The 12,406-nt window shown below is 49.4% G+C and overlaps 1 protein-coding gene across 7 annotated transcripts in view; it reads right to left on the reverse strand.

The window, feature by feature from the left end:
• Nucleotides 1-12,406, reverse strand: part of eps15l1a (epidermal growth factor receptor pathway substrate 15-like 1a) — a 39,672-nt gene that overhangs the window by 12,676 nt on the left and 14,590 nt on the right. For all 7 annotated transcript variants that reach the window (XM_052475125.1, XM_052475128.1, XM_052475126.1 and 4 more), the window contains 7 exons: nucleotides 11,334-11,498; nucleotides 9,878-9,983; nucleotides 8,969-9,025; nucleotides 3,075-3,232; nucleotides 2,409-2,481; nucleotides 884-1,044; nucleotides 418-511 (listed from right to left, as the gene is read on the reverse strand). In XM_052475125.1, coding sequence (XP_052331085.1) covers nucleotides 418-511; nucleotides 884-1,044; nucleotides 2,409-2,481; nucleotides 3,075-3,232; nucleotides 8,969-9,025; nucleotides 9,878-9,983; nucleotides 11,334-11,498 — 814 coding nt within the window. The remainder of the gene's footprint in view (nucleotides 1-417; nucleotides 512-883; nucleotides 1,045-2,408; nucleotides 2,482-3,074; nucleotides 3,233-8,968; nucleotides 9,026-9,877; nucleotides 9,984-11,333; nucleotides 11,499-12,406) is intronic.

A 12,406-nucleotide genomic window follows, 5' to 3' on the forward strand; every position in this document is an offset into this window, starting at 1 on the left:
CTAGTAATATTTTTTGACCGTTGCGCTTTGCTAATTAGTGTAGTTGATCACAATTCTCCCGGATCCGGGATGGGTAGTTCCAAGAGGTTCAGGGGAAGTGGCCAAGGGATACTAAACCATCACAATTCTATAACACAGAACCAAGATCAAATTGACCTATATTGCGAAATGTACTGTTAATCAAGGTACAAGGTGTTAAGTAGTATTATTCATAGTGAAACCTAGAAGGTAGGCACTACCCATCCTTGGTTAACGCACTACCCGTCCTTGGTTAACCCACAACCTCACCCTCCTCTAGTTTTTTTCCTTCTCTTTCCCTCTCTCTGTTTCTCATTCTCTATCTGCCCCTCGTCTCTCTCTCTCCTACACCTCCACTCCACCTCTATTTCTCCCTGTTTCCCCTCGGGCCTCACTCACCACTGGGAGGTTTGGGTCTGGGGGGAACACTCATCTTGGGCGGCAGAGCTGGGCCGTCCTGATTCCTACTGAATGGGTCCTCCACAAACCCCGACTGGAAGGAGAGAGAGAGAAGAGACGAGAAGAGAAGAGGAGGGAGAGAGAGAGAGAGGGAGAGAGAGGAAGAGAGGGAGAGAGGGAGAGAGAGGAAGAGAGGGAGAGAGGGAGGGAGAGAGAGAGAGAGGGAGGGACGGAGGGAGAAAAGGAGAGAGGGAGAAAGGGAGAGAATATATGAGTCTTCAGATGCCAAAGCTGAAGCTAATAGCAGTAACTTCACAACTATCCATAAGTTCCAAATCATATCAAGACTGATGTGCAGTGAAGGTGTTAAATCAGGAAGTTAGAAAAAATACCTCTGGAAAGGAATTGTGCAGTCTAATGATTAAATAAATAAAATGTAAAAGTTCATAGTCTTTAGTAGAAATACCTGCTGGTATTCTGGGAAACCTCCTCTTCCTTCCATTGGGTCTCTGATCTTTGACATTTGGCTGAAGTCTGCGAACCCACTGTTACTGATGCTGCCAAATGAGCTGTTACTGCCTCCAAAAGCAGTGCTGCTTCCAAAGGGGTCCAGAGTACCAAAGAGATCTGAGCAAATATCAACATGAGATGTTCAAGAAACGTTAGTCCAGGGTTTAGGTTACACAGCACAAATACACAAAATATTCACAGTATTCGAACGGGTGCTGTATGAAACGTAATCAAAATGGGAACCCTGGCACTCTCCCAGAAGCTTGGCTGGTGGGTAAAAACCGCACATTCAGACAAACAAAAAAGTGTATTGGGTCCGCACTCAAAAAGACGTTGCATAAAGCTAACTTCATTATTAGATTTTTTAAAAACAAGACGGATATGAGTTGTGCTTCCAGAGTCATTGCTCAAAGGTTGGCACACTGTTGCATCTATGTTTCACTGTTTCACCCCTGACTGTGTAGAAACCCTGTGTAGTTTCAGTCAAGAGTGACAAAATGAGCTGGCGAAAAGATTTGAATTTCAAGTATCCTTTTCACTTGGCTCATAAGTTCAATAGGCAAACTAACATGAAAACCTGATCCTACAAATATCCAACTGCCACAGCCTGCCCTGTGTTCTAGCACGGCGATGTTATTGCAGTACTGCATGGTGTAATGTGTTTATATGGACTACAGCAATTTCCTAGGGAAAATAAAAAGAGGACTTTCTTGCGCAACGCTAGAGAAGTGAAGGGGTTGATTGAGAATGGGACCTACACACTTGCACAGTTACAGATGGCCCTGGCCAAGGTCTCTCTGGGGCTATTTCAGATGCCACAAGCCATCCTCTGGGCCCAAGCCACAATGCATCTCTTGTTTTCACAGGGACTGTTTCAAGTGGTTAATGTGCTGCTAAGAATGGGAACCTTAGGAAAATATCACATCAAACAATAACCTCAACTGTTTCCCTCTTAAAACCATTAGGGTCAACATTTTACCCATCTTATTCATACCAATTCTATTTGAGGTAATGTGTTATTTTACACTGATATTTGTTAACCACCAGCACCCAAACACAGACTGAGACCTACCCTGTGTTCAAAAACTTGAAGGGGAAAAAAAGGGTTGGAGGGTTTAAACAGATTGTCAAAGATGGGAACTATTTCCAGTGCTTCTCGTCACCTGCTCTGCGGGTTAAGACAGCTCACAACGCCAAAGGCCTATAGGCTTATACACAGACAACAGTAGGCTGGGCAAAAAAGGTGTGGGTGCTCTTGTGCAACTCACCGGAAAATGAATCACCTTTATTCACCAAATACATTTGCAAGTAAAGAAGTGTGACTTTCCACATCACTAGTGTATATCTCTCTATCTCTGAATACAGAAAGCAGACTTATACATGACAAAGAAAGAGATGGGGAGAGGGGGAGAGAGGTAGTCAAAAAACAACTTGGGGTGAGGAGGAATAGGAGAATAGGAAAAAGAGATTAGAGCATGTACCTGGTCCTGGGCCTCTGGTGGGTTTTGGGCTAATGGATAAGAAAGGGTCTGCGCTGCTTGTAAAATGACTTGTCTGCAAGAACAAGCAGAAAGAAACAGTTACATACATATACGTATACCAAACATTAGGAAGCTATGATCCCTTATCTATTTTATTTAGTTAAATCCACTTCAATCAGTGTAGATGAAGGGGAGGAGACAGGTTAAAGAAGGATTTCAAGCCTTGAGACAACTAAGACATGGATTGTGTATGTGTGTCATTCAGAGGATGAATGAGCAAGACAAAATATGTAAGTGCCTTTGAACGGGGTCTGGTAGTAGGTGCCAGACGCACTGGTTTGTGTCAAGAACTGCAACGCTGCTGGGTTTTTCACGCTCAACAGTTTCCCGTGTGTATCAAGAATGGTCCAACACACAAAGGACATCCAGCCAACTTGGCACATCTGTGGGAAACATTGGAGTCAACATGGGCCAGCATCCCTGTTGAATGCTTTCGACACCTTGTGGAGTCCACGCCCCGACTAGTTGAGGCTGTTCTAAGGGGAAAGGGGGGGTTGCAACTCAATATTAAGAAAGTGTTCTTAATGTTTTGTATACTCAGTCTATACACCCATTTATAAAATATACTCAGTGTGGTTAGAAGGTGCCATGATGGCTTCCCTGTACCTTGGTGGGGAGGGTGGCACTTTTACTGAAAGGGTCGGTGGTGCTGAAGGGGTCTGCCTTGATGGTGGTCTTCTTGAAGAAGTCTTCTGACGAGGCCTTGAAGGGGTCCGTCTCTTTGAAGGGGTCCCCTCCAAAGGGGTCTGGGTGGAGAGAGAGATCTAGGAGAGCAGACTGTGGATCAGACATGACCTTTCCTTCACACAGGCCAGTCTGACTGGTCTGTAAACGTCACACAGCTACGCTATATGAATCAGGTGTACTGTGTAGTCTAAAGCATATAGTGGCTGAGATAATGTCTCATTTGGTTAACCTTTTCAGTAAGACTCATTTAACCATGTTTAGGCACTATATTCTATGCATATTGTTTATATCAGTTCAAAATGATGTGTGTTCAACTCTCATTGACTACTATAGTCAACATTGAGAACGTAGCCATTCTCCATTACGCAAGACAAACACAACAAGTGTCTACAGATATTTGGCAATCACCATTTAGATAACATTCAATATCCAGCAAATATTTTCTTTGGAATCTATCTTATAATTACAGTTAGGAGTAAACGAGGTGAGTGCTGCAATGAAAACATCAGTGTTTTTTTCCCCCCTCATCGTAGAGATAAGGGAACAGACATTTCACAATATTACAAAGAGAGAAGTGTGACGGTGAAAGCCTGTTTCACAGCTCCATAGTTTCATTAACATAACAAGAGGATGGCATTGTATGTCCATCAGTGGAGGCTGCTGAGGGGAGGACGGCTCATAATAATGTCTGGAACGGAACTAATGGAATGGTATCAAACACCTGGAAAACATGTGTTTGATGTGTTGATACCATTCCACCTATTCCGCTCCAGTCATTACCACGAGTGTCACGAGTCCGACCGAGGGTGTTTCCCCTTCCCGGGCGGGTGGCGCTCGGCGGTCGTCATCACCGGCCTATTAGCTGCCACTGATTGTTTTTCCTCTCCCTCCTTGTATGTTTAGTGGTAGCACCTGTTCATGTGTAATTAGTTAATTAGTTTGTCTTTATTAGACAGCCGGCCCGCCTGGTTGTTGTGCGGGATTATTTCAGTGTAACCTTCGGCTCTGTTGTAGAGGTACGTGTTAGTGCCTGGTCGTTACTTTTCCGTTGTACATTCTCATTCCCTGTGTTTGGGGCCGTTACTATTGTAAGCACCCTGTGGTGCGTTGGTACTATTAAAGACGCACAGCTTTGCACTCACTGTCTCCTGCGTTTGACTCCACACACCTACGACACCTGAAGCATTACAGAATCCCGCACCTAAATCAAATTGAATGGAGTCAGCAGGAGCAGCAGCCAACCCTCTCCCATCGATGGAGGAACGGGTTCTCCACCACACCACCGTTCTCCATCGGATCGGATCCGCGATGGATCAAGTGATGGAGAGAATGGACCGATGGGAGAGGAGTGGTCTCCTCTCTCCACCTTCGGCACCCCGGCCCGGACTCCCCATCACTCGACTCCAGCACCCTCCGTCTGACGCTACCGAGGGCTTATGATGGAGCGGCGGCGGGTTGCCAGGGGTTTCTGCTTCAGCTGGAGCTATACCTGGCCACCGTTAGACCCACTCCCTCAGGAGCGGAGAGGGTGAGTGTCCTCATCTCCTGCCTCACGGGTCGTGCTCTGGAGTGGGCGAACGCAGTCTGGAATGGCCCAGACTCAGCGCGGGAGCACTACCCAGAGTTTTCCTGCCGCTTCCGTGCCGTGTTTGATCACCCTCTAGACGGCCGAGCGGTGGGAGAGCGACTTTTTCATCTCAGGCAGGAGAGGAGGAGCGCCCAGGATTACGCGCTGGAGTTCCGGACCTTGGCAGCCGGATCTGGGTGGAACGACAGGGCCCTTATGGACCACTACAGGTGTAGTCTCCGAGAGGACGTCCGCCGGGAGTTAGAGTGTCGGGACACCACTCTGTCACTGGATCAGCTGATTGACATGTCCATTCGACTGGACAATCTGCTGGCTGCCCGCGGGCGTTCAGAGAGGGTCCTGTGCGTTCCACCACCCAGCCCCTCCGCTCCCATTCCGATGGAGTTGGGAGGGGCTGCGCCGAGGGGTACCGGAGGAGGAGGCCTTCCCTGCACCAACTGTGGTCGGAGAGGACACACGTCTGATCGGTGCTGGGGGGTCCGTCTGGGAGTAGAGATGGCAGGCGGAACGCTTCTCGGTCACCCCAGGTGAGTCAGCATCAGACTCACCCAGAATCCCTTGTTGGCCATATGTTTGTCTTAATCTCTTTCCTTCACTTTTTTCCCTCTTCCCAGCATAGGGCGCTAGTCGATTCAGGCGCAGCTGGGAACTTTATGGATCGCGGACTCGCCCTTAAGTTAGGGGTTCCGCTGGTGCCGATAGATTCTCCTTTCCCCGTGCACTCCCTAGATAGCCGGCCATTAGGGTCAGGGATGGTCGGGAGACCACGGTCCCACTGGACATGGTGACGCAGGGGAATCATAGGGAGCGTATCAGTTTTTATTATTGATTCGCCTGCGTTTCCAGTGGTGCTGGGGACTCCCTGGCTGGCCCGGCACAATCCTAAAATTTCGTGGAGACAGGGGTTCTCCAGGGGTGGTCAGAGGAGTGTTCTGGAAGGTGTTTGGGAGTTTCCATCGGTGCCACGTCGGTGGAGAGTCCAGACCAGGGTTCCACGGTGTGCATTCCCCCAGTATGCCGATTTGGCAATCGCTTTCAGTAAAGTGAAAGCGACTAAATTACCACCTTATCGACCGGGAAGGGATTGTACGATAGATCTCCAGGTAGACGCTGCGCTTCCCAAGAGTCACGTGTACCCGCTGTCCCAGGAGGAGACGTTGGCAATGGAGACATATGTCACGGAGTCGCTGGGACAGGGGTACATTCGGCCCTCCATTTCACCCGTCTCCTCGAGTTTCTTTTTGTGAGGAAAAAGGAGGGAGGTTTGCGTCCGTGTATCGATTATAGAGGTCTAAACGCCATCACAGTGGGGTATAGTTACCCTCTACCTCTCATCGCTACGGCGGTGGAATCGTTCCACGGAGCGCAGTTCTTCACAAAACTGGATCTCAGGAGCGCGTATAGTCTGGTGCGTATTCGGAAGGGAGACGAGTGGAAAACCGCATTTAGTACTACATCCGGCCACTATGAGTACCTCGTCATGCCGTATGGGTTAAAGAATGCTCCAGCCGTTTTCCAATCCTTTGTAGACGAGATTCTCAGGGACCTGTGCGGGCAGGGAGTGGTTGTTTATATCGATGACATTCTGATCTACTCGGCCACTCACACCGCGCATGTGTCTCTGGTGCGCAAAGTGCTTGGTAGACTGCTGGAGCATGACCTATACGTCAAGGCTGAGAAATGCGTGTTCTCTAAACGAGCCGTCTCTTTTCTGGGATATCGCATTTCCACCTCGGGGTGGTGATGGAGGGTGACCGCATTAGGGCCGTGCGTAATTGGCCGACTCCAACCACGGTAAAGGAGGTGCAGCGGTTTTGGGTTTTGCCAACTACTACCGGAGGTTTATCCGGGGTTTTGGCCAGATAGCGGCTCCCATTACCTCACTGCTGGGGGGGGGCCCGGTGCGATTGCAGTGGTCAGCACAGGCGGACAGAGCATTCAACAAGTTGAAGGCGCTGTTCACTGATGCGCCCGTGTTGGCGCATCCGGATCCCTCTCTAGCATTCATAGTGGAGGTGGACGCGTCCGAGGCTGGGGTGGGTGCCGTGCTATCACAGCGCTCGGGTACGCCACCAAAACTCCGCCCCTGCGCTTTCTTCTCAAGGAAGCTCAGCCCAGCGGAGCGTAACTATGATGTGGGGGACCGGGAGTTGCTAGCGGTGGTTAGAGCTCTGAAGGTGTGGAGACACTGGCTTGAGGGGGCTAAGCACCCTTTTCTCATCTGGACCGACCACCAGAATCTGGAGTATATTCGGGCTGCAAGGAGACTTAACCCCGTCAGGCAAGGTGGGCCATATTCTTCACCCGGTTCCGGTTTACTTTGTCTTATAGACCGGGCTCCCAGAACGTGAAGGCTGACGCACTGTCCCGCCTTTACGACACCGAGGATGGGTCCACCGAACCTACTCCCATCCTTCCCGCCTCTAAGCTGGTAGCCCCAGTGGTATGGGAGGTGGACTCGGACATCGAGCGGGCGTTACGGGCTGAACCCGCGCCTCCTCAGTGTCCAGCGGGCGAAGGTACGTGCCGCTTGATGTTCGGGACAAGCTGATTCGGTGGGCTCACGTCCTACCCTCCTCGGGTCACCCTGGGGTGACGAGGACAGTGGGGAGCCTTCAGGGGAGGTATTGTTGGCCTACGTTGGTTAAGGACGTTAAGGGTTATGTCTCCTCTTGCTCAGTGTGCGCTCAGAGTAAGGCTCCTAGGCACCTTCCTAGAGGGAAGCTACAACCCCTCCCCGTTCCACAGCGGCCATGGTCACATCTGTCCATAGATTTCCTGACCGATCTTCCGCCGTCTCAGGGAACACCGCGGTTCTAGTGATTGTGGATCGGTTTTCTAAGTCCTGCCGTCTCCTCCCGTTGCCCGGTATCCCTACAGCCCTACAGACTGCGGAGGCATTATTTACCCATGTCTTTCGGCACTACGGGGTGCCGGAGGACATCGTTTCTGATCGGGCCCCCAATTCACGTCTCGGGTATGGAGAGCGTTCATGGAACGCTTGGGGGTCTCTGTCAGCCTGACCTCCGGTTATCACCCCGAGAGTAATGGGCAGGTGGAGAGAATGAACCAGGAGGTGGGTAGGTTTCTGCGGTCGTATTGCCAGGATCGGCCAGGGGAGTGGGCACGATACATTCCCTGGGCTGAAATGGCTCAGAACTCACTACGCCACTCCTCTACTAACGTGTCCCCTTTTCAGTGTGTGTTGGGGTACCAGCCGGTCTTGGCACCATGGCATCCGAGCCAGAACGAGGCTCCTGCGGTGGAGGAATGGGTACAGCGCTCCAAGGAGACCTGGAGAAGAGGAGTGCTGACCGCCACCGAAGTGAGGCCCCCGTGTTTGTACCGGGGGACATGGTCTGGCTCTCGACCTGAAACCTACCTCTCCGCTTGCCCTGCCGGAAGCTGGGTCCGCAGTGTGTAGGGCCCTTTAAAGTCCTGAGGAGAATAAACGAGGTGTGTTATCGATTACAACTCCCTTCCTATTATCGTATTAACCCCTCATTTCATGTGTCTCTCCTCAGGCCGGTGGTAGCTGGTCCCCTGCAGGACAGTGAGGTACCGGAGGTCCCCCCTCTGGACATCGAGGGGACCCCGGCGTACACGATCCGGGCCATTCTGGACTCAAGACGCCGGGTGAGGGGCCTGCAGTACCTCGTGGACTGGGAGGGTACGGTCCGGAGGAGAGGTGCTGGGTACCGGTGAGGAACATCTTGGATCCATCCATGTTGAGGGATTTCCATCGCCTCCATCCGGATCGCCCTGCACCTCGTCCTCCGGGGCGACCTCGAGGCCGGTGTCGGCGCGCTGCGGGACTGATTGTTTTTCCTCTCCCTCCTTGTATGTTTAGTGGTAGCACCTGTTCATGTGTAATTAGTTAATTAGTTTGTCTTTATTAGACAGCCGGCCCGCCTGGTTGTTGTGCGGGATTATTTCAGTGTAACCTTCGGCTCTGTTGTAGAGGTACGTGTTAGTGCCTGGTCGTTACTTTTCCGTTGTACATTCTCATTCCCTGTGTTTGGGGCCGTTACTATTGTAAGCACCCTGTGGTGCGTTGGTGCTATTAAAGACGCACAGCTTTGCACTCACTGTCTCCTGCGTTTGACTCCACACACCTACGACACCTGAAGCATTACAACGAGCCCCTCCTCCCCAATTACGGTGCCACCAAACTCCTGTGATGTCCATGTATAATTAAACTCATGTGTTGTGAATAAATAAATACCTGCAGCGGATGGTAGTGATGACTGCTTTGCAAAAGGGTCATTTTGGAAGGGGTCACCTATAGGAGAAGAATCAAGTGGGGGGGAATCAGAAGCTATGCCAAAGAGGACAAAAGCTAAAACGCTGGAATTGGTCATCTAAAGAGAGAGACAGAGAGAGAGAGAGAGAGAGAGAGAGAGAGAGAGAGAGAGAGAGAGAGAGAGAGAGAGAGAGAGAGAGAGAGAGAGAGAGAGAGAGAGAGAGAGAGGGAGAGGAAAGAGAGAGAGGGAGAGGAAAGAGAGAGAGGGAGAGGAGATGGAGGGAGTGGAAAGAGAGAGACAGAGAGGAAAGAGAGGGAGGGAGAGGAAAGAGAGGGAGAAGAAAGAGAGCGAGGGAGTGAAAAGAGAGTGGAGATGGAGGGAGGAGAAAGAGAGAGAGGGGGAAAGAGAGAGAGGAAAGAGAGAGAAGGAGAGGAAAGAGAGAGAGGGAGAGGAAAGAGAGAGAGGGAGAGGAGATGGAGGGAGTGGAAAGAGAGAGACAGAGAGGAAAGAGAGAGACAGAGAGGAAAGAGAGGGAGGGAGAGGAAAGAGAGGGAGAAGAAAGAGAGCGAGGGAGAGAAAAGAGAGTGGAGATGGAGGGAGAAGAAAGAGAGAGAGGGGGAAAGAGAGAGAGGGAGAGAAAAAGAGAGAGGGGTGAGAGGAAAGAGAGCGAGGAGGAGGAAAGAGAGAGAGGGAGAGGAAAGAGAGGGAGAGAAGAGAGAGGGAGAGGAAAGAGAGGGACAGGAAAGAGAGAGGGGGACAGGAAAGAGAGAGAGGGACAGGAAAGAGAGAGAGGGAGAGGAAAGAGAGAGAGGGTGAGGAAAGAGAGAGGGACAGGAAAGAGAGAGAGGGAGAGGAAAGAGAGAGAGGGAGAGGAAAGAGAGAATCAGCACCTTTGAACGGGTCTGTCTTGAAGGGGTCTTCGGAGTGAAAAGGGTCTGTGTGCATCTCCTGAGGGACGCTATTGAACCCAGATGTATTCACCTTGAACGGGTCCTCCTGAGAAGGGCAGAAAAGTAGGGATTTTGATGTCTGTCTGGCTCTGGAGAGCTTCGGTTTATTTACTCTTAAAATGCTGCCACCATCTCCAACCATTTTCCCCTCAGACACGCATTAAGGAGATAAACCAAGTCAGATAGACTCCATTGTTTATTCAGTCGACCGCTAAGTCTCGCCAAGCCGCCAAACACGATGGCCATCAAATCAAATACTTCACATTTCAATTATGGCCCACTCAGGTTCAAGTGGAGGAATTTGAGTTCAACAACACTAACAGAGACCTCGGAGAGAGGAATGTGTGCCTTTAGAGAAGCCCCACTATGACTGCCTGGTTCCAGACCAGACCAGAGCCCCCTGAGCTTGAGTTTCACTTTAATAACACACAGGCAATTTTCATTCTCCTGCAATTTGTCCATTCGGTGTCTGCTGCGCCCCACTGCACTCAGCTGGTCCCAATGAAAAAGCACCCGAGTCGGTAGGAAACACACCTCTTATTAGGGCCCACATTCTTCAGGGTGTCAGGTTTCTCTAGAAAACCTGCCTTCACGGGCCAGACGAGCCCTGGCTATGAAAACGCTTACTTGTTATGTTTCATTAGCAGGACTTCTCATTTCAATAAGAAGTCTGACCATGATCCCTGTATTCAGTCCACCATGACATTCAATGCTGCCCAGAATTAGGACTAAGAATAAGAGCTAAGTGTCCGAGCCCTTTCAAAACGCACAGGTAATAAAGCTTAAGATGGAATAACAGAGGGCTGCCAGGTAAAATAACTGTGCAAAATTATTTAAGGCAAGATAATTACATTATGCGGAAAGCAAATCAAATATAACCAAACTATGGGATTAATCCATTTAAGATTGTGGAGTCGCACGTTTGATTGGAATATTTCTGATGCTAAATCATGGAAGTGATACCTCCTTTCTCTGCAGGTGAAGGTTTTGCATATTCCCATCATCGTCTCTTTAGCTGCAGCTTTCTGAAGCTGTTCAAAGTGGTGACAAGCAGATGCATTTCACACCCAGGCCAGCAGGTTTCAATAACTCATCATATTACCATGATCTGAAATGAACTACAACATTACACTAGGGCTGCAATCCATTGTTCAAGTCCAAATGTACCAGCTGTGTTCAGTAGAGTAGGTTTAACCAGTTCTCCACTAGACACCAACCATTCAACCTCAATTTACCTCTCGTAAATATGACTTCTACAGGCTTGCAATGCACTTAGGTACTACTACTATAGGTTTACAAATAGAGCCAGATGACGTGGTCAGGAAAGAAACTGTGGGCCGTAGTAATAAGGACTTCAATCAACCTCCTGTCCTTTTAAACAGTGTGGTGTCCTCACCACGGCGCCGAAGTCTCCGTTCTCGCGGTCGGGGAATCCCTCGCTCATGTCAGCCAGGTTGGTCATGCTGCCTCTGTGTGTCCCATTTAAGGTGCTGTTGTACTGCTCAATGCTCTTATTCATCTCCTGCTGGCTGTCCTGGATCTGAGACAGCTTACTGCGAGCCTGGAGGAACAGCACAGCACATACACAGTAGGTTAATGTAGGGTTTCTTTCAACACAGAGAATGTCATGGTTGTTAGGGTAACAACACCGTCCTATGTGAATGCAGGATGCTGTGGTCCATGTGCTGAGCTGGCTCTAGACTTTTTGGGGTCCTAAGTGAGATTTGGTTGGGCCCCCCACCCAATCTCGTAGGTAAAATCTCGTGGCCCCCCTGTTGACCGTTGAGAAAACATTTAAAAGTTTTGAAGTTCATTTCCTGCAATTTTACACAATTTGCCATGAGGCAAGGAGAAAATGTTGCCCTTTTAAAGCAGGTTGTATGAAATTCTACACATTTTGCCATGACTTTTGCCATGGTAAAATAATATCTAAGTGACAGTAGCTAAGAAAATCCATGGGGGCCACCTGGAGGTCAGGGCCCCTGGGCATGTGCCCTTCATGTCTGGTTGGTAATTCAGACATGATTACTACAAGTTTTGATAATTGGCTAGACTAATTTACCAACCAAAAAAATGTTAGTGTGTGACAATTGAGTGACTGTCATTGACTGACATAACAAAAGGAAAACTGCTGATGAACAACCAAATTTCAAAACTTCACCTTGTGCATTCTACTATTCTAACTTGTGGCTGGGGCCCTAAGAGACCACTTCCGTCACTTGTGCTTGGAGCCAGCCATGTCCAAGTGTTTGTACATAAGGTTGTGATGACGTTTTCCATTTTATTTCAATATGTCCTTGAGAGACTAAACCAAAAAGAGCCAACACAACAAAAATAATCATAAAGTGGCTACAGCTGAGTACTGGTATTCCCCTTGGCTCCTCACAGATGGTGGGCTGAGAATACAACATAAACTATGGTGGTATAATCTCAATATAATTCAAATTTACTGAGAGAAGAGTGACGAAT

This window comes from Oncorhynchus keta, chromosome 22 (assembly GCF_023373465.1).
Source record: "Oncorhynchus keta strain PuntledgeMale-10-30-2019 chromosome 22, Oket_V2, whole genome shotgun sequence".
Lineage (NCBI taxonomy): Eukaryota > Metazoa > Chordata > Actinopteri > Salmoniformes > Salmonidae > Oncorhynchus > Oncorhynchus keta.